This window comes from Manacus candei, unplaced genomic scaffold (assembly GCF_025592945.1).
Source record: "Manacus candei isolate 608988 ecotype Guabito, Panama unplaced genomic scaffold, ASM2559294v1 h1tg000047l, whole genome shotgun sequence".
In the NCBI taxonomy this organism is placed as follows: domain Eukaryota; kingdom Metazoa; phylum Chordata; class Aves; order Passeriformes; family Pipridae; genus Manacus; species Manacus candei.
In genome coordinates, this window is record NW_026138095.1 from 8374082 (window position 1) to 8398439 (window position 24358).

Genomic DNA, 24358 nt, shown 5'->3' on the forward strand with positions numbered 1-24358 from the left:
ACGGCATGAAAGAAGCTGTGCTAATATTTCCAAGTTCCTCCCCCTGTACCCAGGAGGTATTAGAGGGGTATCCTGCCTCTTCCTCCCTCACCCCAACTACTCCCATCATCCCACATCTTGGGGTTTGGTGCTCTTTCAGCATCAGGGTGGTGGGGCAGTGCTGTGTTCAGAAACACAGAAGAGCCGAGACATACATCCTAAATGGTATTTGGGCACCTAATTCCAATGAGGCTGTAATGGTCCCTAAGAGATTGCAGGACAGAATCGATATTTGAGAGATGCTTAGGGGCAGGCCTGCACCACAATCACACCAAGTGTGGAAATGAAGCACTCAGCACGTGCACCCAGGTCCCCATCACCACCCCATTACTACATGGACAGAGACCAGCACTCAGACTGAGAGCAGGGTGTCCACACACCCCTGATGGAGGCCAGGCAGGCAGACACTGCATTTGCTGGGGAAGGGGAGAGACCTAAATTAGTAGCTGCTGTTGCTGCTAAAAAAACTCTCAAAGCCACTCATTGGGAGCCACCACACACTGGGGAGAGTCACCTTTAATAAGGCAGAGCTTGGCTTTATGTGTGAGTGAAAGGAACCTAACACTGTAACAGCAGGTCATACTTTCCAGTCCAATGGCAGGAGATGCTTCCGTGGGATATATTCAGAGCAACTCCCTGAACCCAAATCCGCAGGACACAAAGGGTCCTTCCAGCCCTGTCTCCCTTTCCTACAGCCACATCTCAACATGGCCAGCACAGAGTGGAGGCCAAGCTGATCCCCATCACCCCACGGAACCAGAACAGCCCCGTTGCCTCCCACACACCAACTCAGAGAAACCAGAACAGCCCCATCACCCCTCAGAGCCTCCTCCCCGGGCTGTGATCTGCAGATAAAGGCAGAGGCTTTGCTCTGTGACACTCTGTGCCTCTTAAAGGTCACGGGGCCCCAGTGAGGTTTGAGGTTTTCAGTTCTGCAGGATACAGTTCTCATGTCTGACACCCTCTTGAAGCTGAGAGCAGAGAGTGCTGCTGACTTCAGCATGTTCTTGGGGTCCCAGGTCCCTCCACAACCCTGGAAGTACTCTTGGGGATCTATCAACCATCAGTCACATTTTTGGTCCTGAAGAAAAAGCATTACTGGAGGCTCCAAGGCCCCAGATCCAGAGTTTGGGACCATTCAAGCAAAGGCTGTGGTGCAAATTTATTAAAAAATAAATGAAGAGCAATGAGGAAACCAGCTGTGCCCTCTTGAGGCAAAGGCTGGGTGCTGGATTCATCCCTTGAGGGATGGAGGCAGGTCCAGTGCAGACCTCCTCTATCAGATGGAGATGGATGTCCCTGCCCTTCCCATCCCAATCCATCCCCTTCCTGAGCAGTGAACACCACATCAGGGCAAGGCAGGACCTCAGAGTCTCACAGAGACTTGCTAAAACTCGAACTGTCCATTCATTTCAGATTTAGGACGAGCTTTAAGGAAGATTTAAGACAAACTTTGCCCCCCTACAGACCTGTGGACAAGCAAGGCAAGCACTGCCCTCTGCCCTGCAATGAGCCCTTTCCAAACCTCTTCCCAAACCTTTCTGTGCCCCTCCCATTGCTGCAGCCCCAGGGCTCCCCATCCCTCTGCGGGAGCCGTGGGAAAGGTGGGAAAGGAGGGCACTTCCCATGTGGGGATGCACTGGCCCACAGTCACATGGAGGGAAGGGCTGGGAGTGGGAGGCCGAGGATCAGCCAGCAAGAATAATAAAAATAAATCAACCATGCAGTGATTACACAGCGGCATCGCTCCTTCCTGCAGACCCACATTTCCACCACAGCTGCTCAGCACAAGCTGAGGAAGCTGAACCATCTGATGGGCTCCAGGACACTTCTGGGGAAGGATGTTTCCTTTTCCAATGAGTTCCCCCCATTCCCCCAGTCCACCTGAAGCTCTGTGGACCCAAGGATGTTGAGTGTGGGTATCTGCTTCACCAGCTGATGGGGTGAACAGTGTAAAAGCAGCCTCCAACCCAGCACCATTTGGGACAGCAAAGCCTTTCTACATACATTCCCTGTCCCCCATTCTGTGTGACCATCCCCCTGGACCCTGTACAGTGTGGCAGCCACGTAGGCAAACGGGGAGGACTCCAAGTCAACTAACTGTAGTTCTGATCCCAAACAGCCCAGTATCTGCCCCTCCAGTCCTGCAGCCTCCATGCAGCCTGGTGCAGCCCACCCCTCCTCTCCTGCCTCCCAATACCCTGCAACAGCAGCCCCAGGGCTGGCTCACACTCCCTCAGCTTCGCCAGCCCCAGCCTGTTGTCTGAGAGCTGTGGGCACTGCTGATGGATTAGGGGGCTGCAGACACAGCTTTCAGCCAGCTGTAACTCCTTCTGGGATTCAAATCAGCCTCATCTTCCCCTCCCCAAAGTTTGCTGGTCAAAGCCTTCATGGGAAAAGCACCCCATGGAAAACAAACAGCTCAGCCAAATCCAGAGCCCCAAGGGCAGCACTTCTCAGGGTTTAGGGGGGTTATGTGCCATGGGGAAAGGTGGGCACCAGCAATCTGACCTCCCCATGCCCAGATCCGCCTGCTGAGGATGGAACTTACCCCTCTGGATCCACGCTGCTGCAGATCTGCCTGGGCTCCCACCATCCCACACGGAACAGCGCAGGAAAGGAAGGGGTCAAAGCGGAAAGCCTGGGAGGAGGGTGTTTGGAGCACAGCATAATGCTCCATTCATGGTGCACCCGCCCAAAGAGCACCCACATGCTCTGCTCCTGCTCCTGGAGCTGGAACACGCCTCCCAAAGGGACTCAGGTCCCAGCACTGGTGTAATTTTTCTTCCACTAGGAGCAATTTTATGATTCTTAGTGACTGTTGGAGGAAGCAGGAATGAGCTCGGAACAGCCCAAGCTCTGAACTGTACCCTGCTTGTTCTGCCCACAGCCCTGCAGCCCCCATCTCATTCCTCCACTGCACCTACAGACCCCCAGCCACATGGCTCAGGTATTTTTTACTCAACTGATAACATTCTGAACAAAATTACCCAAATCTCCACGCTCCAGCCAACAAACTGGGGTTTGGAGAAGTTTCCCATAACAGGGCAGTAACCCCCAGGTAGTTGAATAATATCTGCAGATGTGACTCCCACCCGAGAGCTCCAGCGAGGACCACCCTGCCCGCAGGTCCACTGCCCTCCCCCCTCATGCCTGCCCTTCCCCACGCTCCCCCCCCCACATGCTCCCATTTCTCTTCCACCCTTGTCCATCCATCCCGGATGTACAGCCAGCTGCTATTCCCTGCCTGGCCAGGTAGATGGTGCTCAGCCAGCACCAAGTGGGAATTCATCAGAGCTGGAAGAATTAAGTTGCCTCTGATTAAGTCAGTAACTCAATGTGTTTTTTGCTGACAGATGCAGAAAGCCCCGTTCCAGCCCCAAACAAATGGGACCAACTCAGATCCATCTATCCTAGACATTCACCTTTCACTTCAGGCTGGAAGGTGGTGGATAAACTGATACAAACACTTTGTCATAACCAGATCCCATTTTCTGCTGGAAACTCACTCTGCTGACACTTTGCCCCTCACCTTTGACCAGTTCTCCCCACACATTTCCCACAAAACTAAAACACAGCAAAGCCCTGAGGAGCAGGAAACAATTTGCCCATTTTTTCCCCCTCTATAAAGTCAGGGGGATGAGGGACTGGGGGGGCCCCTCATCCTGCTGGGCACAGGCAGCAGTGGGGGGTGGTCTGGGCTTTCCATCCCATCACCCCCGGGTCACCCTCCTCTGCCGGGCCGGATGTAGGATGTCTAATATTTCTCCAGTTCTGTTTTAACACTCACACCATCTTGGGAGCAGGAAGCTTAAGCCATTTCCTGCAAGGCATTGCTCTGCCCTTCAAATATTTTCAGTCTCGGTGCAAGCTGTTTTAAAACCGGGCCTGGCAGCTGGAAGTGCAAAATCAGAGGAGGGGCTTGTCCAGGGAAAATTCAGTTTGTGAAACCCATCCAGGCCCCGCTGCCACAGAGCAGCAAAACAAATATTGCTGCAGACAATGAAAGGGAGCAATTAATTCTGCATGTCTAAAAAATGAGAAGGAGAAGCAGAAACTCAAAACAATGTTCTCTGTGTCCCTCCCAAGGGACACAACACTGTTACCCAGCAGAAAGCCACAACCATGTCCCCCTTGTCTCTGCAGCCATGATTTGAAGCTTTCCCAGCTTTGCTCTTTCATTGCAGCCCAAGTCACAGCTTTGGTTTGCTTGCTCTTCAAACGACTGTCCTATATACAATCTGCCCCACACATGGGCTGAAATAACCCCAAAGAGACCCTTTCCACTCGTCCAAGTAGCGGAGAAGCCAAATGCTCTTTCCCTGAAGCTCCACAGAGCAATTCTGGGCAGTGCCAGGGCAGAGCTGGAAACCCCACAGACCCTGGTCAGAGGAGCTCAGCCCCATCCTCACATAACCCTCAGCAAGGGGGGAGACAGATGGATGGCAGCCCACCCCCTGCTGCTGTCCCTGGCTGCTCCAGCCCACGCTGGTTATCTCCTCTCAGCTCTTCCCCAGGTGACACACACACTTGTGACCTTATTACAGGGAAACAAAGCCATGCCCCAGGGCCCACGCAAAGGGCTCTGCTTCCCCCAGCTCCCACCCACAGAGCTGCTCCTTCCCAAGACTTTTCTGCCCAGGAACCGAAGACACAAAGCCAAGAGGAAACCCCAGAGCTCCTCCAGGGCCCTGCAGGAACCCTTCACCTCCCAACCTCAGGGCATGCACTCCTGGGCTGTAAATAAACTTTTATTTACTACACAAAGTAGGGCAAGGAGGACCATTTCCCCGAGGGATGGTGGGAGGAACATCAGTGTTGTGGCAGGATCTCAGATTTTATCTGACTCCACAAAGCAATTCCTGGAGACCTCAGTAGGAGCCATGCAGGGCATGACAACATCTCTCCAGTGGCCACATCCCACCCAAATCCTGATTGTTCCATCATTTCCAGGTCTAACAGGAATCTCTTTCGGGGGCAGGTCTTTGCCCAGCCACCCTATGCCCAGGACTGCCAGGTTTGGAGAGAACTGGGCTGGAGCAAATTCACCTCCTGCATCCCACACAGCAACATGCAACCAAGGTCCAGCCTCTGCAGATGCACCAGGATGGATTTACTGCTGCCCACCAGGACCACTCATGCCACTGCATTATCAAGGTCTCTGCCCATCTCAGAGCACTGAACTACCTAAAGCCAGGGCATCATCCTCAGCAGTCAACTGCATCCTCTTGTCTTCCCCGAGGCCACCAAAATGGGTGGACAGGGGATCTCAGGGGTGGTGTGACCCCAGGGAGGGCCTCAGCAGCCTATGAACTCGGCCTCCCACTTCCACCCCATTTATCTGCCTGCTGGGATGCAGGAGGAAGCAAGTTCAGCCAGAGTTTGTCTAAACAATTATGTTTTATCAGAAAAGCTGTTCACATCTACTCCTTTTTCCCAGGACATATCTGGACAACTCCAAGGTAATCTCCATTCTCCATGCTATCTGCACCACATGGAAGCAGGGGAAGAGGACATGAGGCAAAGAGCATCCAAACACCCCACCAGTGCCTGCTCTACCTCCCTCAGTGCCAGCAGCCTCCAGTCAGGAGGCAACATCCATCCCATATCTGCTCCCTGGGACACATCCAAAGTTTGCCTTCCAAATCCTTTTTTTCCTCTCCAAACTATGGGTTTTTCAAATTTAGGGGAAAGCAGGGTAGAGTGGAGAAAGTTTTGATACAGAAACCATCTGATACCCTCCCTCTTCTCCTGGACAGATGAGGATCTCTCTCTCTCTGTAGAGCCACTCCAGTGACCTGGGCAGAGCAGCTTCTCCCACCCTGCACGATCCCACTGCACCTCTGTGACCAAGTCCAGCAATTTCCTTATCACCAGCTGAACCTGGATGAAGAAAGGACCCGACACAAGGACCGAAACCCAGGCATCTTGCCACGTTCACCAGCTCCTTGTTACAAAAGGAGAAAGTGGAGTGGGTACTGGGATTCCTCCAGGACAGTGAACAAGTGGACAGCAAAGACGGGAACACAACCAGGCTCTCCTGCCATACAAATTTTTGCCAGCTTCTCAGTGTTTTTCTGGCTCTTGGTCCAATGGACTCATTTCCACTACAGATGGGGGTTGCCAGTGAATGCCCTCAGTGCATCTTGCATGTGATGGGGCATGAGCTGCACATTCGTAGCTTCAGAGACTGTAACCAGGGACTCATCCTGTACCTCCATGCACCAGAGCTGCAGAGGAGGATTTAGATCACACCACGTTGGTGCATCAGTAGAAAGCTGATGCTTTCTACCAGCAGCCTCCCATATCAGAGCAAACAAAAATGAGTAAACATGAAGAAATTCCCCTCCAGAATCAAAACACACAGGGGAAGAAAACACAGGCGGGGGCTCCAGTCCAACTGGGTAGGGCAATTCCTGTGATGTCCCTCCAGATCTACCTATCCCACATGCAATACACCCCAGGTGTATTCATGCTGGAGTTGAAAGCAATGCCCTACAATTTAAGACTCGTGAGCTACCACACAGCTGTAACTGAGAAAGCTCCTTACAAGAGCTTATGTATCATTAACTTTTATCACTGCCCTCTCCTCCAAGGAACCATATCCTTTCGGATTCCCATCTAATCTTCTTTCTCAGATCTCCCCAAACTGAGCGTTTTTTTGAAAGAAGGAAGGAATGTCTGTCCTAGTCCATGTGCAGCAAGAGAGGAGGAAAGGGGAGAAGGCAGAACTGCCATAAAAAGTTAAAGCACTCTCGATAAGCATCAAAGACAGTCTGACCCACGAACTTAAATAAACAATAAAACAACCTGACCCAAGGGGAGCAGGTTTGCTGGGGGGCTGTCAAGCACTGTTGATAACAAGGGATTAGTGGCTGGCACAGTTCTGTTCTGCTGCAAGATCCCTTTTCACCTCCATCTCTGATTCTGGGAATAATACAGGAGGGTAAAGTTTTTCTCACCCAAACAGAGACATCTCCAGCAAACCAATCCCATAAGCTCTCCTTACGTTCAGCAGAGAAAAATAAACCCTTCGAGGACATAATTTCCACCAGCTTGAGGCAGACATCCAGATGATTAGCTCAAGTGCAGACATCTCAGACAAGACAGGGTGAATGCCATGGACGGATGAAGCCATGTGCATGGGATCCACTGGGAGTATTCCCTGCAAAAGTCTTGCTCATAGATGGATGAAGATTGAATACACAGAAAGACAAAAGGACGTGCTCAGTTTCCACTAAATATTTTTGTACCCCTCAGAAACACAAGCCAGGGACTATGCTAAAGCTGCACCATGGAAAGCCTCTGCAGAGCCAGAACTCAGAGAACACCCAGGGGCTGGTAAGACCCCCCCAACTCAGACACCGTCTCAAGGGTTGAAAAGCTAAACATAAATCCAAGGTTATGCTAATATTTGCTAGGGCACCATCAACCTTTGAAACTTCAAGGTGTTGCAAGATGCTTTGTTTCAGCCATTTTTCATTGATGTTGTACAAATTGCCTTCGCTATGCAAAAACCAACCCACTGCTTCCACACAGAAGAAACCGCAGTACAAGCCAAGCAACCCCAAATCCCCACGCTGACACTCCTGGGCTGGCACAGCAACCTTAGATGGCTTTTCTAAAATTATTTGCTTTCCATAAATGCATAAACATCTGCAAAGTTCTGTTGTTTGCAAAATGTTTTGGACCAGGCCCTTCGGTGCAGCTTTGTCCCTCAGCATGTCCGGTGCTCTCTTCATGCCAAAACAAACCAGAACCACTCAAGAGGGTAAAAATATTGATGTGTGTGACCCTACAGAAACCCAGGGAACTTTTTGTGCAGAGACCCATTCAGAAGAGCAATGAAAAAAGCAACCCAAATGTAACCAACCCAAAGGCTGGTTGGTTACATCCACATCCCTCCTTTAAAACCTGTAACAGATGTAAGAAAAATTGGGCCCAAAGAAGTCTGAGCACAGGCTGCAATCCAAGACCAGCTGCTTTTTCCATTTATAGCCACGTTCACTTCAGCTTCATCACGGCATCTTGGACAATGCAAAAGTGTCTCTGTGTCTGTTTGTTTGCTGGAGGAGTCAAGAACACAACTGGCTTGCTGTCAACTTGTCCTTTTCGCTCACGACAACGTTTGATCTTCTCAAAACAAAGTTATCTCTCTCTAATCTCAATTCAGTTCCTCGAGTCCTCTGACACAGTTTATGGAGTTGGCACTGCACCCAGCCTATGGTGTCCCTTCAACTGATGGCCAACAGAAACATCTCTGACAGGGACAGAGGTCTAGAAATAGCTTAAAAGAAAATGATTTCTTAATTACAGAAGGTTCATCACCATTGCCATCACTTCCCTCCCCCAGCAGACAGCAGAGCAGTCACAAAATGAGCGGCCAGGCCTTACTGAGGGAGATCAAAGCAAACTCTTTGTTTTATCTTGGTCAAGATAACGGATTTTATTTGCCTTATCAGCCTCTAGGATGATTAACCTAAATGTGAGAAATCTTGGAGATGCCAAAGGAGCTGGTGGGTGGGGAGCATGTTCCCCAGCACGACTGCCATGGGCTCCAGACATGCAAATACCACAAGATAAACAGAGAAACTCTTGGGTCTGGTTCCTGCACAACACCCTCAGCCAGGGCTGTATCTCCTGCCTTTCAGCACCACTTAGACGAACACAAACCCCACAGCAGGTGGGAACACTCACCCCTGTTTCTCAGCCAGCAAAGGCACCTCTGCCCAGGGGCTGCCCTGGTTTGCAGGCACAGAGGTGCAGAGCCAGAGGGTCCTGAGGCTGCACAGGGCTCACACCCCAAGCACAGACCCCACGAGCCTGCAGCCAGCCAGCACTCCAGATGCAGTGCACTTGGTCACCTTCTGCCTGGAACAGGAGGCTTTGACCTCCACAGAGACATGTTCATCCACAGATGCTTCCTGCAACGTTTGGGAGGAGATGATGTGGATTCCCCAACCTCACCCACAGCCCCAACCCACCTGTGGAAGAGGCCTGCCAGGTCACCAAGCCCACGGCCAGGATGACTCTGCAGCTCAGCAAAGAATCACAGACTGGTTTGGAAGGGACCTTATGGACCATCCAGTCTCACCCCCTGCCATGGGCAGGGACACCTTCCACTATCCCAGGTTGCTGCAAACTCCATCCAAGCTGGCCTTGAACACTTCTAGGGATGGGGCAGCCACAGCTTCTCTGGGCAACTTGTTCCCATGCCTCATCACCGGCACAGTGGAGAATTTCTTCCCAATATCCCATCTAACTCTAACCTCTGGCAGTGGGAATCCATTCCCCCCTCTCCTGTCACTCCAGGCCCTTGTCCACAGTCTCTTCTCCAGCTCTCTTGGAACCCTTTTAGGCACTCTCAGGTCTCCACTTAACCATCTCTTCTCCAGGCTGAATGCCCCCAGCTCTCCCAGCCTATCCCAGAGCAGAGGGGCTCCAGCCCTTGAAGCATCTTTGTGGCTTCCTCTGGACCTGCTCCAGCAGATCCACATCCTTCTTATGTTGGGATCCCCAGAGTTGGATGCAGCATCCACAGTTTCACCCTCTCCTGGTCTTAAATGACGCATGGCAGGGAAGGGAAGTGGGAACCGTAATGTTTCCTATGGGAAACTATTCCTCTGCATAATGAAGCTGAACTGGGGAGATCACTGCTTTTCCTTTGGGCCCTCAGGGACTTCTAAAAAGGCAAAGCAATTCTCCTGGCTGGCTGTACTGGAGCCTGGAGGCGGGCAGGCTCACTGCCCAGGGTGGAGCATCCATGTGGGACCATGACAGTATCCACATAAACTGTGCCCACACAAAGCAGGGGACACGTGAATGCCAATGTGACCAGAGATGAACATAATGAGCTTGGGAACAACATTCCTGGGAGGCAAGGATGTGCAGCACAAGCACCACCACAACTACATCACCTGGCCTCCTTCCTGGCATCAGAATACACCCCAAAAATGAGGGTGCTCCCTGCACAGCCAGGGACAGAGCACATGGTGGGAGGGGGGAGCAGGCAGAGCCAGGCCCCCCCTCTCCCCGTGCAGGCAGGAGGCCACGCACGTGGCGTCCTGGATCAGGCAGAGCCTCCTTGATGGGACATGATCATCTCCCCCACACGTGCTCCCGCTCCTTCCTTCCAAGTCGCTGGCGCTGCAGGTCTAGATTTTTCCAGATTATCTCATTTTTGGCACCTGAGTTCAAAAACTGGGACTCTGCCTTTCCCACTCAGCCCCTCCATTTGGTATCTCGGTCTGCATGCGCTTTCCCATTAAAAATAATAACAAGAACAAAAAAAGACTACCAGTAATCTAGCCCAAATCTGTCAGCTGGTTTTAAGGAAACATTTCCCTACAGCTTTAATCTCTTTGTACAGCTAAAGAGCAGTGCAGCTCTGGGAGCTGGAAATGGTGACTCACTGCATCTCCACTCAGCTCTTCATCCCAGGAAGCTTCTCACTGTGTTAATAGTTGTCCAAATCCCTCTAACCCAGCTCCAGCCCAGCAGACCCACACTTGGTGTCACTCTTGGAGGACAGCACAGAAGAAAAGTCACCCCAGGGCTTGCTGGGTGTCCATGGTAGGATGGAGGCTCAAGGCTGGGGGGCCTCTGGGCTGCATCCCCCACCACAGCTTCCTAGCACAGAGCAACGGGCCCCTGGCTTACACTAGGATCTCAGTAGGTATCAAAGTTTCCCTCTGGTGTTTTTTTTTATTTAATTACTTTTTTATTGCTTTAATTTTAGCTCAACTCTAAGGGAGTTCTTTTCATAAGGGTTCAAGCTGGAAAAAAGAGTGAAACAGCTGAATTACTTCACTATCCTGATATCACCCTGCTTGTTCTGCAGCAAAAATAAGAAGGGGGGCCCTGCTGCCTTTTAAGAGGTACCTGGCACCTTGTGTAGCTGTCCCAAAGTGCAGCATCAGGCAGTGATGGGACAAAGATTCCAACCAAGTTGAAAGCTCAGAGATGGTTCAGACTGTTCTGCACATCCCACAGCTATTGCAGAGGAAGGTCACGTCCCTGCTTTAGGTGAATGTTCCTGTTATTCATTGTATCTGCCCTGATCTATCTTAACAAGCTCCAGAGCATCCAGAGAGGACCACTGGGCAGGAGCAGGCAGCAGTGCTGTGGGGCAGAGCCTGCCTTGCTGGCTGCGTGCTGTCCTCAAGGCCTGGGCACCCACAGCAGCTTGTGTGGAGATAAATAGGATCACCAGATCAAACCAGCTTTCACTTCTCATCTAGGATTTCTTCCAATCCATCACCTGAGATCCCAGAACCAAGCCTTCATCTCAAATACAAACAGGTTCAGATGTGGGAGGAGCTGAGACAGACTGTTAAACCAAAATAGAAAACATTAACCTTTCTGGGACCAACGATGCCTTCCCCCCTCTCCAAGCCTGACCAGCACCACGTTGCAAGGCATGAGGAACAACAGAAGACCAGGACATTCAGCCACACAATGTCAGCACCAGTGACAGGAGGCACCAGTGGAAGGGGATGCTGAGGCAGGAGGACGTGGGAGGATCAGCCACGATAGACTCAACATGGTTCTTCCTGAGGGTTTGCCCGTCCCTCAGCCAGCTCAGAGGATCCCTCAGGATCTCTCCTTTACGAAGGACTGGTGGATGTCTCTGGATGAAGCACTGCTGTTCCCACAATGATTCCCTGTTCCTCTCCTTACAGGGAGGTACCAGCTCCTGCCACACTGGCACAGGCACCACACACCCTGCTCAGACCTGCCCTGCCAGCACAGGAGAGGAACATCCTCGTCTGCCAGCTCCATCCTGGGCCAGTGCCCCGGGACTGGGAGGGAACTGCTGCCCACGGCAGGAGCTCGGCAGAGGTCACCACCACCCACGGGCAGTCATATTTGGATATTAAGATTTGGTAAGTCCTACATAGCAAAGGCAGCCTCCCACAGTGCCTGAGGCTGCGGGTTCAGAAACAGCCCTTCCCTTCACCTTGTTATGTCTGTTTTTAGTTGCCTGTGCCTCTTTCTGCCCTCTGTGTGTTCTGCCCCTGCCCACACCCACTGCACAGCCCAGCTCAGATTTCTCTGGACAACTCCAGCTATAGCAATCCACATCTCCTGGTCATCCCATCACCTTTCCTTGTCCCAGCTGGGAGCACCAGCCAATTCAGAGACACGAACTCCAGCTTTGCCCAGGATGCCAGTGCAGTGGGACATCACACTGTGATGGGCATCATGTCCCACCTCCCTGTCACCAATGGCCCAACTCAACGTTACAGCAGCAGAAGCGAAGCCAGTGCTCTCCTGGGAGTGCAGGACAGCACAGTGACTCAGAGAGGGAGAACAGGGACAGGGAAAAATATTTTTTGCCCCATCTAGACATCTCCTGCCCTCCTCCCACCTTGGGAACCACAGCTCCAGAGCAGGCTCAGCCCACACCAGCAGCCACACCACCTTAATGAAGTTCAGGGCTATAATTACTCCTTTCCTTTGTGGTTTGTTCTGAACTGCCAAGCTCTCTGTGACTGCTCTTCTCCTCCAACCCGCCTCTTCCTGCACAACATGCTCTCCTGCATACCTTCAGCAACGGGACAAGGGGTTAAGGGCAAGGCAGCTGAGCCTGACAGCTGGGAAAGGCAAGTCCCAGCACAGCATTGAGGGCAGCTGGAGGCAGCTGCCTGCACCCCCTGCTCAGCTGTTTACATTGGACAGCAACTGAGCAACAGGACTGAGGGGCATCCACTGCCATGGGAGCACCTCTTGGGTGACCCAAACACCAGGAGAAGGACTTACCATGTGCTGTCTCTGCTGCAGACATCAGAGAGCCAGCATTTTCACTCTGGGGGTTGTGGTGGGGCCAGAGCTGCAGTGGAGCTGGTGAGCACTGGCAACATGCCTGCACTCATCCATGGGATGTGCTGAGGGTCCCTGTGCAGCCTCCCCAAATCTCTCTGTGTGCTTACACCAGCGACAAGGAGAGATGCCATCCACCCACCCAGCATCACCTCAGGGTGGGTTTTGTGGACCACAATGGGAGGAGCACCCCACAATGGGGTCCTGTGTGAAAGCAAACCCAGGCAACCTCAAGTGATGGCAATGGAGGAGGTGGAGATAAGGAAGGGGACAATTGCTCTGGCAGTGACTCTGGTCTGTGGATTCATGCTGACACAGAGGGAAAAGAAGACAAGAGCCCTCACAACCCACAACTTCATCTCCTGGCTCTTCATGGCAGTGGAGTTGGAACTAGATGATCTTTAAGGTCCCTGCCAAGCCAAACCATTCTGTGATTCTGTGACTTTTGGAGACATTTGGACTGAAAGCCCCTTTTGTACCAGGACCAAGGCTGGCTCATGCTGCAAGGCAGACTCCAGACAGCTGGGCTCATGGGTAACACTCATCCCAGCAGCTGTTCTCCCTCTCCCCCTGCCCAAGGCAGCTGGAGGATTCAGCAGCTTTAGATGGTCTTCTGCTCTTAAAGTGCCCAGCCATCCTCAGTTCAAAGCCTGGGAAGCTCAGAGCAGCCCAGACCCAGTAGGACAAGGCTGAGCACCCACCCATGGGGGAAGATGGGCCTCCTGGGCACCACACACATGGCAGCTGGGGACAAAAAAGGGAGGCTCAGCCAAACCCTATCCTTGGGCTGGGGCTCAGAGCCCAGCCATGCCCAGCTGGAGATGGACTGACCTGTAACCTGCTGGAGGTGTTGACGCACTCTTTAAAACCCAACTCAGAAAAGCCACGCCTAAGCCACACACAGTGAGAGAAACCCACTTGAGTCCTGTGGGTTTGATATCAGCTCCACTGCTGATTCCTGATTTGATTTCAGACCCTGCCCACACCGAAACTTGCCCTCTCCACAGACCCTGTACTGCCCTCTGACTGCAGGGCTGCACCCAGGGAGAGGGGATGGAGCAGGACAGAGGACCAACCCATGGTGGGGTGAGACAAGGGCACACGGCCCAGCTCTGGGGCCAGGCACAGACCTCCCAGGTCCTGGGAGGGACCACATCATCCACAGCCCCCGGGGAAATGCACAGGGTGGGGAGGGGAGGTGGTGCCTTGCATCCCTCACAGGAGAGAGCTCGTGGGTGATGGGGAATGTAAAAGTAATTAACAGGTCAGAAGAGGAAAAAAAAAAAATCTCCTAAACATTCGGGAGAATAAATGACGGCTGGCGGGGGAGGGAAGATGGCTTTAATACGGGATTAATTGAAAACAAGATAGAGCTAATATAAGCCAGGGCTCCAGTTTAATAGTGGCTCTGGTCCATGATGTTATTAGACTTCGGCTCCAAGGTCAATAAAACCCTGACTCCTGCTAATGAAGAGGCGGTTTCTGCCCCACAACCATAAGCAACAACACTATAAACAACAAGCCATCCCAACAATGCTTCCACAGCCCCTGCCCCTCCTGCACCCCAGAGCCTTTCCAGGATGCTGGGTGGGTGGGTCTGCACACAGGGCCTGAGCTGGCAGAACTGTCTTTTTCTGCAAGCACCCGGGCTCTTAGCATTTTCTCTTTTCTTTCCTTATAGGCTTGATGGCATTTCTTATTCAAACTGACAGCTCTTTCAGCCAGGATAAACCCCAGGATAACAGCTATGCATGCAGACACATCTGAGCACAGATCCAAGAGCAGCCTCGAAAGGCATCACCAGCAGAGCTGACAGAGCAGCACACAGTGCTTGGCAGCTCTGCATGGGGACCTGTGGCAGGTACCAGCCAGGGTCTCACCCCAGCAGCTGCCCAGAGCTCTACTCACCTTCTTCTCTCTTTGGTGGGCTCTCCATCGGCACCGGCTGCAGCTTTGGCTCTGCCTGGGGAGGCTGGGCGGGCAGGGGAGGCTCTGAGCTCTCTACCTGCCGTGCTGGTGGGGCTGAGACCTCAGCAGCCTTTGCTACCTGGATTTCCACGCGCTTGGTGGCCGTGTCAGGCGCGGGAGCGCTGGCTGTCTCAGCTCTTCGCTGCGGCATCTCCGGGATCTTTGATGCCGGCGCCTCCACCCTCCGGAGACCCGGCTCCTGGGGCTTGCCGAGGGTGATCTCAGTCCTCCTTGGGGTGGGCTCGGGGGGTTTGTGACCCAGCACATCTGCTCGTTTGAGGCCAAACCTTGACAACCCTGAGGTGGAGTTCTCCACCTGCTTGGATGAGATGTCAATGGAGATTTCTGTTCTTCTGGACACTGGCTCGGGCAGTTTGGGTCCAGAGAGCTCCACTCTCCTCAGAGGGGGCTTGGGTGATCTTTGGACTGTGGGTTCTGCATGTCGGGCGGATGGCTCCGAGTTCCTGGCGCCAAGTTCCTGAAACTTCTGCGTGGAGCTGGACACGGTGGACCTGAGGAGGGTGTTCGGGGCCCGTCTTTGTGGGGTGGAGGAATTCGAAGACTGATCTACCTCCTCGACCTCAAAAGATCTTTTCAGAGCTGAAAAACATGAAAAGGAGTTCAGAATTTAGTTACCATCCACCTGAGCACCTCCAGAGACACTTACAGACACCGTGCAAGTCTCATAACTCCACTTCTGCTCCTTCATCTGAGGGTTCACAACCCATTTAAGCAGGTGGGTACTGAGGGCCACGCTCTTCACACAATTTATAAACCCTGAAACAAGTTATAAACATTGGAACCAGGGCCAGGAAATTCAACCCCAAAGCAGAAACTCTGCCCTCCATCCCACCCACGCCCCACAAATGCTCAGAGGGGAGCAGAGGGTCCCATTATAGTATGGCAGAGGGGAGCAGAGCACTGGATTTGGGGGCAGCCAGAAATCCAACTCCCAGTGCCTCCCTTTCCCTCTCACATCCAAAGGATGCACAGGTAAACACAGGCTTCCCACCGCCAGCAAAATCCAAGTTGGGACCAGGAAAACAATCCCAGAAGAGCACCAAATCCACATAAATGCAGCAAGAAAACTGAAGGTGGTAGCCACAGAAGCTCATAACCTTAAAAACAAACCTGGAGGCTATGTGAGCCAAAGACTGAAGTGCTTTGAATACATGGATGTGAGACCCCAATACAAGGGGCAAACTGGGCCCATCAGACCCCTGGGCTCTGCACAGGCCCCAGCCAGATGGAAATAAAAGGCTGAACTCCACAAGAAAGGAGGGAATGCAGAGAACCACTGCTGGACCTCCATCCAAACACCATGAGTGCCCCACAGCACCCAGTCAGGCACAGGGTCAGGGCAGGATGAGGCACAGCCCTGGGGTCCCAAAGGAGTCTCCACGAGGTGAGGCTGAGCCAGCATGCTGATGGCCTTGGCATGATGACAGCCAGGCTGCTAATGAGCAGCACGAGCATCCTTAATGAGTCCACTCATGCTCTCCATCAAAAGGATAGCAACAGTGAGATTTAGCCTCTAAAAACCTGGCCTTGAGATCCCACAGGATGCCACAATCCAGGGGAGAGACGGGAGCACAGCCTTCCCTCGTCCCAGGATGTCCACCCACCCCTGGGGTGGAGCTGGAGCAGGGCCACCATGCAGGAAGCATCTCTGCTCTGACCCCCAGGGCAGGGCCTGGGGACGTGGGGACCCTCCATGCCTCGGACACATCCGTTCTCTGGAGAGGAGCCATCTGTCCCGGCTGGGACCAGCCGGTGGGACGAGGGGGGCCGTCCACGTGGCAGCCACCCCGGCTCTGCTGTGCCACGGGCTGTGAACACAGCTGCTGACACCAGGCAGATGCAGCCACCCCTGTCCTGCCAGCAGGGGCTGGGGACAGCCATGGTCACGTCCCGTGGCAGCAGCACAGGGAGTCCCAAAGGAGATGGTGAGGAAAATGGGAAAACGGAGCTGGAGCTTGTGTGTCAGACAAGCCACACGATGGGGGGGCTCACAGGGGTTAAAGTGTGAGGATACAGCTTTGGGCTGCTTTGCCTTTCTTATGGGAAACCAAAAATTGCTCAGTATGAATGTCAGGCTGCAAAACCAGCCTGGGTGGGCACTGCAGAGCCTGGGACTGAGAGCCTTGGACAAAGAGCCTCCTCAGGATGCTGTGTATCAGTGACCCAGCAAAAGCCTCTCTGTGCTCAGGGACAGACATGGGCAGGCACACACACACACTCACACACACACACACACACACACACACACAGACACACAGACACAGACACACACAGACACAGACACAGACACACACACACACACACACAGACACACACACAGACACACACACAGACACACACACACACACACACACACACACACACACACGTGTCCCCCTGCTGTGGTTCAGACCCTGGCAAGGGAACTGCTGGGAAGTGATGGGTGTCTGGAATGCGCTCCCAAGGAGGGGGTCCCAGCTGGCATGGGCAGGGAGGGATGCACAGAGCGATTCAATCTCTGTGTTAACCTGATGGGAACAGCATCACTGCTGCTTTATGGCTACGGAGAGAGGAAAGCACAAAGCATGACATATATCTTCCACCTTCTAAAGCCCAGGAAGGGTCCCATGAAGGGCACCACAAAATGGTCTATCCTGCATCTCAGAAATATTTAGACATGGGTGGAAGGAGGGAGGGAGGCAGTAAAGAAAACTAAAGATGCTTTTTCTCCAATTTATCTGCTCTGTTGTTTGACTTCCACGGAGCTCTCCCAGCCATGTCATCACCTGCTTGCAGAGGTGAAATGCTCTCTGCAGCAGTTCCTGCCCTGCTGTCAGTGCTTGGCACAGCTTGTGCTTTGCAGGTCTGTGCCCAAGTCTCAGTTCTCAGCACCCCCAGAATAATTAATCTAAAAAAAGTCCCACACTTGAAAGCTTTATCAATGTGTTTAAACTCTCAGGTCTCCAAGACTGGGCTGGAGCTCAGAGTCTCCAGCACAGGCTTTGCTATAGTTTTTCTTCTCCATCACATACTTAATCCAGAAACTAACATTTTAGCTATTTTTTTTCCCAAAAATCCCAAGTTTAAAACAATGCACCGACCAAGCCCAGTTTGCATTTTGCAGGAAAACAAAGAGAGCGGAAGGGACGACCCGACGGGGAGCCTTTCCCAGCCTTGAGCAAAGCTGGGTGGGCAAGAGCAGCAGAGGACACGGCCCAGCCAGGCACTGCCAGCTCCCTGATGGATGGGATCACAGTTCTGTCCATGTCAGGCTCTTAAAACCTGCTCACCACTCCTCCAGCCAGCCGACTCAGTCTCCATCTACTCCTACAGCCCTATAACCTCCTGACAGATGTGTCTTGAGCAACAGTTTGAGAGTAAATGCTCTCAAGGAACTCGACAGCAAAAGAAACACTGGCAAGCACTTTTCCTTAATGGACATTGCCTTGGAGATTTCTCAGTATCAAGTGGTTCAGGGACTTCTTTTTGACCCACTAATGATCTCTGGATACAAACAGCCCTGCTGACCTCCAGGGTTCATTGCATGAACTGTGTCCATCATCTCCGCTCCTCTGAGTTCCACTGCCACTTCCTAAAGAAATGGCAGGTCACTCAATGGCAATACTGACCCACATGGCCTTTTCTTTTGACTTCAAACCCCTCAAACTGCCCCAAGCCCGTGGTAAACCTGCCCAATGTCACAGCATGGTCTTTCTGGAGCACAGCCAGCCCTTTCCCTTATCGAAGGGTTGGACTGAATAAAACACCCAAAAATGGCTTTTTTCCAGGTCTTTCTGGGCCCTGTTGCAGAAAAGAGAAAAAGGTCAAAGCCCAGACACAAAGGGGTTCAAAAAGCCTAAGGGAGAACTGCAAAACCACGATTACAGCTGCAGGAGACCTGAGCCATCCAGATAACACTTCCCATGTCAGTGCTGCACTCCCAATGGGCAATAAGTGGGTACTGAAGGGCTGGGCAAGGAACTGCCACCCCAAAGAAGGGTTAGAAATGGCTCAGCAGTTTCTGACAGCATAAACATGAGGACCCCCAGGTCCCAGTGGCACTTCCTCTCCAGCAGTGCCACTGACTTGCCTGGGGACAACCTGAGAGCTTTCCCACCCATGGCTCTCTGCAGGGTGTGGTGTCCATCTCGTGCCTCTGGTTACACAAGGATTTCAGTGCCCAGCTTGTCCTGCTGGCACATTTGGCCATTGTGGTCCGGAGAAGGTCAAACATCCCAGGCACGAGAAAGGAGAAGGACTGAGAGAAACAGGGTTTGTGTTTCCACCTCTGAGACAGAGACCCACTGCCATAACCATGATCCTTAGGAATGTCACCTTCAGCAACAGTGGGAGGGACCAAGCATGGCTGTAGTTCCCCTGCTCTGCATCACCTCTCTCCTCCTTGCAAGAGAAGAGGGACCTCAGGAAGCAAAACAACTCTCAAAAAGAGAGAAAAAAAATGTATAAATAGCCTGTCCTGCCCAGAGCCAGGAAAGGAAAGTAAACAGCCTTTGCTCCAGATGACCCTCCTCCCGGACTTCCTGCAGGGAAGTGTCCATATTCCTCACAACAGGAGCCGAAGACAAGGCAGTGCTGAGGGTCTCTCACCCCGTTCCCACCCGTGTGGTGATGCAGTCCCACACCAGCAGTCATGGCTGATGCTCCAGGTCCCCGTGGGTCCCTATATCCCTGACAGCCCAGGCCAAGCTGTCCCTGCCCCGAGCAGGGTCCGGGCTGGCCATGCTGCAGGGTTATCCCCACTATCATATTTTCCAGGGGATTTTTGGTACTAGCAGGGCTTCCCCAGACCCACCAGCAGCAGGGAAAGCAGTGGAGGTGACGAGCATCACCCTTCCTTCTCTTCCTCTGGAAGTGCAGGTCCATGGGGCCCAAGCACAGAACGGCACAACCATTGGCACACGCTTCCTTTTAACCGATTCCAAACCAACTCCTGTATCTCTGGCTCATTGTTGAAGGTGGTGGTTCCCCTCACACAGCAGGGAGAACCCAAAATCCCCTAAAATGAGATTTCCAAGAGCTTCCTGTCAGATGCAACCTCTGCCACTGCCAGCCTCCACCCACCACCATCATGTCTGGGCTGGGTTCTGCTCACTGTGGTGTCCCTTCGGGGACCAGACCTTGCAAACCTCTCAAGGTCCTGGAGTTGTGCTCGGCATTGTGCAGCCATGGCTCTGCTCTGCAGGGCCAATTCTAAAAATACCACTGTTAATCCTGTTGGATGAGGGAGCCACTGGCTCTGCTGGCTGTACACAACGGCACCTGCTCCTGAAATCCCCCAGTCTTGACCCAAACATGGTCCCTGCCAGACAGGCACTTTGGGGCAAGAAATGTGTGCCTTCATCCCTGGCTCAGACACTCCCCCCCCAGCAAGCACAGAGCCTGAGAATGAGCAGAACATTTCTTTCTCTTTCTGTTTCATGCAGCAGTGCTGGGGATGGCTGCACAGTGTGGTCACTGTGTCCTCCCGGCCACCCCATGGCCAGGCACCAGCAGGTCGCACGCCATCAGTTAAAAACGCTCTTTAGGGACCTTGTAAATTGGGAAGAGAGGGCAGAGGTCTGGTTCAAACCCCAGGAGCTCATACAACAGTCAAGATCCTTCTAGAGAAGTCACAAGCGAGTGGTATGGCTGGGGACTCCCGTCTACACGCTGCTCTCCCAGAAGATGAGTCTCTCCTTGGGGGTCCTGGCCAAGCCAAGGGTTCCCATGAAGGGCTCTGGCTTCCACCCAAGGGCTCCACATCTCCTGGTGGGAAACACTGGAGTACACAGCATGCTGCCACCATGGTTCATCCCGTTCTGCAGCCTGGCTCTGGGCACCAATGAGGAAACATCTGGAACATCTGCTCCTTCTTTCTTTCCTTTTTTAAACAGAATATCCCAGTAACAGTGCAGGGGATGCTTTATACAAGGAAACCTCTATGCAGAGAGCTCAGGAGGAGACCAAAATAAACAACAAGAGATGCTGACTCCTCCGGGACCTGCTTCCCAACTGGAGCCTCCGGCTCTGTCGCAGCCGCAGCGCCCAACTGCTTCCCATTAAACATCCTCTGCCCCTCACGTGGTCTCTGTAACCCAGGGGTTACATTTGCTTGCTTGCTTAAGCACAGAAAGCCTTCCTTGGGTTTTTTGACACATAAGAGCCTTATGGGACCGGGGCCGGCGGGCGCCCCGTTATTTCCCACAGTACAATGGCACCGTTTGAGAGCGCGGACTTTCCCCAAACTGCTACCAGATGGTCACCTCCTGTTCCCGGGGAGGAAAGGGGGGAGGCTGCAGGGCTCATCTTTCAAGGAACCCTTGGAAACCCAACACAGCATTAACTGCTCATGGCCCTTAAAGCTTCCCAGCCCCCTGTCACCAGGCAGCAGGATGCTCGCGGAGGTTTTCTGGCCCAAGCTGAGTGCAAAGGGTGTGTTCACCCACATTACCACGGGGACACCTGGGTTTGGATTATCCAAACCTACCATCCACGATGCTGCTGAATAGCTGCCACCATCCATAACAGAGGTGGATGCAGTTGAGTGAACTAAGGGCTCAGTTATAGGGACAAGTAAGTTGTTCTTCATATACCTATTGAGTATATCCACTGTATACTAAACCTGAAGGTCCCACAGCAGAAGGGAAGGGAGTTGCACCCCTTCAGAGAAGGATATCTCTACTCCATCCTCAACAACAAGGTGCTCCCAACTCCACCAAGCCCCTCAGTGGGATCAAAAACACAGGGTTGAGATGGGAAATCACTGGCAAGTGTGGGCAGCAAGTGATGCTACACATGCTGGTGGGATTTTGTGAGTACACTGACAACTTCATGACAGCCCAAGAAACTCTGATCCTCCCTCTTACATCTGGAGAAATGAAGGAAGGAAACTTTATAAGCACCTTTCCCAAGGTTTTCTGGTCATTCAATATTAGAGAGAAGTCAGGGCTGCTGGATCCCCTCCCTGTCCTTGTGCCAGGAGGCTTCACACCTTTCTTTTACCAATAAACCAACCCTGCTACAATAAGTACATATAAACACATAATATTTATAAACAACAACAATCTGCTGTTGTAGCATGACTTTCACGCTATGCTGGGTCAGTTTATGAATGGTTTATGCACAAATAAATCCTTTTTCTGACTTCACAGATAGCATTCAAAAGAAGTTGCAATAGATTGCATGGTCTGACATGAATCACATGTAGAAGACAACACAGGCAACGTGCTGTCAATATGCAGGGCCTTCCTGAACTGTGCAAACAGAACCAAGGGGTGAGTCAGAGTGGAAATTTGGGAATAAATGCAAGTTCAGGTCTCTGAGATCAAACCAAAGTTTTTCAAGCAGCATTTCTCTCACTCACAATAAAACAGCACAAGGCCCATGCAGCAAACCTCTCATCTCCCAGAAATGAACATGCAAAAGCAAAGTCAGGACTAAGAATAGAAAAAAAACATAAAATCCACACTCAGATTAATTCAAAATCCCAGCCTTCCAGTCCCTATAATGCAGTTCTCAAAAGATTTTAGCTGGATTCTCTATTACACTTTGGTTTATATAACCATTAGTCCTCAGCAAAATGTTTCCAGATCAAACCAGTATATTTTACATCCCTTATATTCATTTCATACTTGTACAGAAAATTACATCAAACACAGGGTATCCAGCCCAGCAGATTGCATTACTGGCTCTGCCACAGGTTCACTCCAGCTTCTGTCTCCGGTCTGTGCTCCAGTTTCCTTTCATAAGGGGAGGAAGAAAGAGAGAAATAAATCTTTTCTGTGCCTCCCAAGGGACTGCTGATTTGGTTTGGTTCAGTTATATTTCTAAAATGCCTTAAAATGATTACCCAGAGACAAAAGTATGATACAGATGGTCTTGCAGACCCCAGACTGCTGTGTGCTGATGCCACAGATGCCACCCTCCCCGAGTCATGACTGCCAGCACCCACACAGGGGACATGGAGAGTGACTCAGGTGAGGGACCAGCCTCAGTGTAGGGACTGGGTGACTAAATCATTTAAGTCTTCGCTTGAGAAGATGCTTTGATGGGTAGTGTTGCAACATGCTGGTTAAAAAGCTACAGAAAAGGGTAAATTAGGAAGAGAGGCTAAAGAAGGGACCCAGAAGCCCTTCAGCCCCCCAGCACTGCCCATGCTGCCTGCTCCCCTAGCCTGCACTCCCCACTGACTGCTGGTGTCACTGCAGCCAGCTCTGATGACTCTGTTGGAGGGGACACCCAGCAGTTGTCCAAATGTCCTGAAGGCTGGCAGAGAGCAGAAACCTCTTCCTCTCTCCTCCCTGGTAAACTAAACACGCTTTAAAAAAAAAAAAATCCATCCTTTTTTACATTTCCCCATATTTGCACTTCCAGTGACCAAGATGAAAGAAAGACTCAAGTCCCAAGCCCAGTCCTCACCATACTCCTTGCCTCCCAAACCAGTCCAGCAGACCAGTGCCAATACCCTCACCACTAACCCTTACCACAACTCCCAGGGCTGGGACATGCTGGAGGGCACCCAACTCACCAGGAGTGAGGGGCTGCACAATTTTGTGATGTTTACTCAAAGTGCCACCTCTTCTGCCAGGAGGGCAGCACAGACCAGTGTGGTCACAGTATCCCCTGCCCTGCAACCCACGAGAGGCTGCCTGACACTGGCAGTGCCTACACCCAGGCAACAGGTTGGCACCCTGTTAACCCAAATTGCCCTAACTTGGGTGCCAGCAACAGGGTACCACTGCAGCACTGGAAGGATGCAGGGGGACAGTCCTCCCATGACACCTCAGCTTTTGGCTGAGATGCAAACCAGCCAAGAGCCAGCTTGGATGGACACTGCACATGGGCCACCACTCTGAATGTGTCCCCAGGAGACCCAAGGGCTGAGCTCCATCCAGCAACCTCAGAGAAGCAATCAGGGTAAAAGCCTGAGTCACAGCCATCAGGAGATGAGAGCTTTTTAAAGTTGAAGGCAACAACAAACCCCTTCTTGCCCAAGGGATCCTCCTTACCAGCATTATTCGAGGCAGAGGAGGAATCAGAAGGGCTCTCCTGCACCCAGGAGGGTTCTCCCTGCACAAGCACCAGCATGGCAGGTGGGTGCAAACTGCTGATGCCTCCATCAGAGAGGTGCCAGAACCAAATAATACCCTTGCAGGTATGAAATGAGAGGTGGCCAGGACATAACCTTATCCTCATGCTGAAGGGGACAGCTCACCCCATCCCACAAAGAGTTGTCCTGATGGGCCCCGACCCCCACCAAACAGGCCCAGCCCCATCAGGAACTGGACTCAGACCCATTGACTCATTTTACAGGCTTGAAACAAGATCAACCAGGGTTTAGGATCACTTGGCTTGTTGCCTCCACATCCCACTCTGAAGACCAGGAAAGTGCCAGAGCTCACTACAGCAGGAGGAGCCTGGGAGGTTGGGAGAGCCTGTGCAATGGTCCTGCCTTAAATATCAAAGTCAGAAACATGAATATCTGGAGTGATTATGGGCTCTGAAGTCTCCATTACTGTGTTTGGATTTA

The 24358-nt window shown here is 52.2% G+C and overlaps 1 protein-coding gene across 5 annotated transcripts in view; it reads right to left on the minus strand.

The window, feature by feature from the left end:
- Positions 1-24358, minus strand: part of SEPTIN9 (septin 9) — a 512715-nt gene that overhangs the window by 418058 nt on the left and 70299 nt on the right. For all 5 annotated transcript variants that reach the window (XM_051797520.1, XM_051797524.1, XM_051797521.1 and 2 more), the window contains one exon: positions 14770-15429. In XM_051797520.1, coding sequence (XP_051653480.1) covers positions 14770-15429 — 660 coding nt within the window. The remainder of the gene's footprint in view (positions 1-14769; positions 15430-24358) is intronic.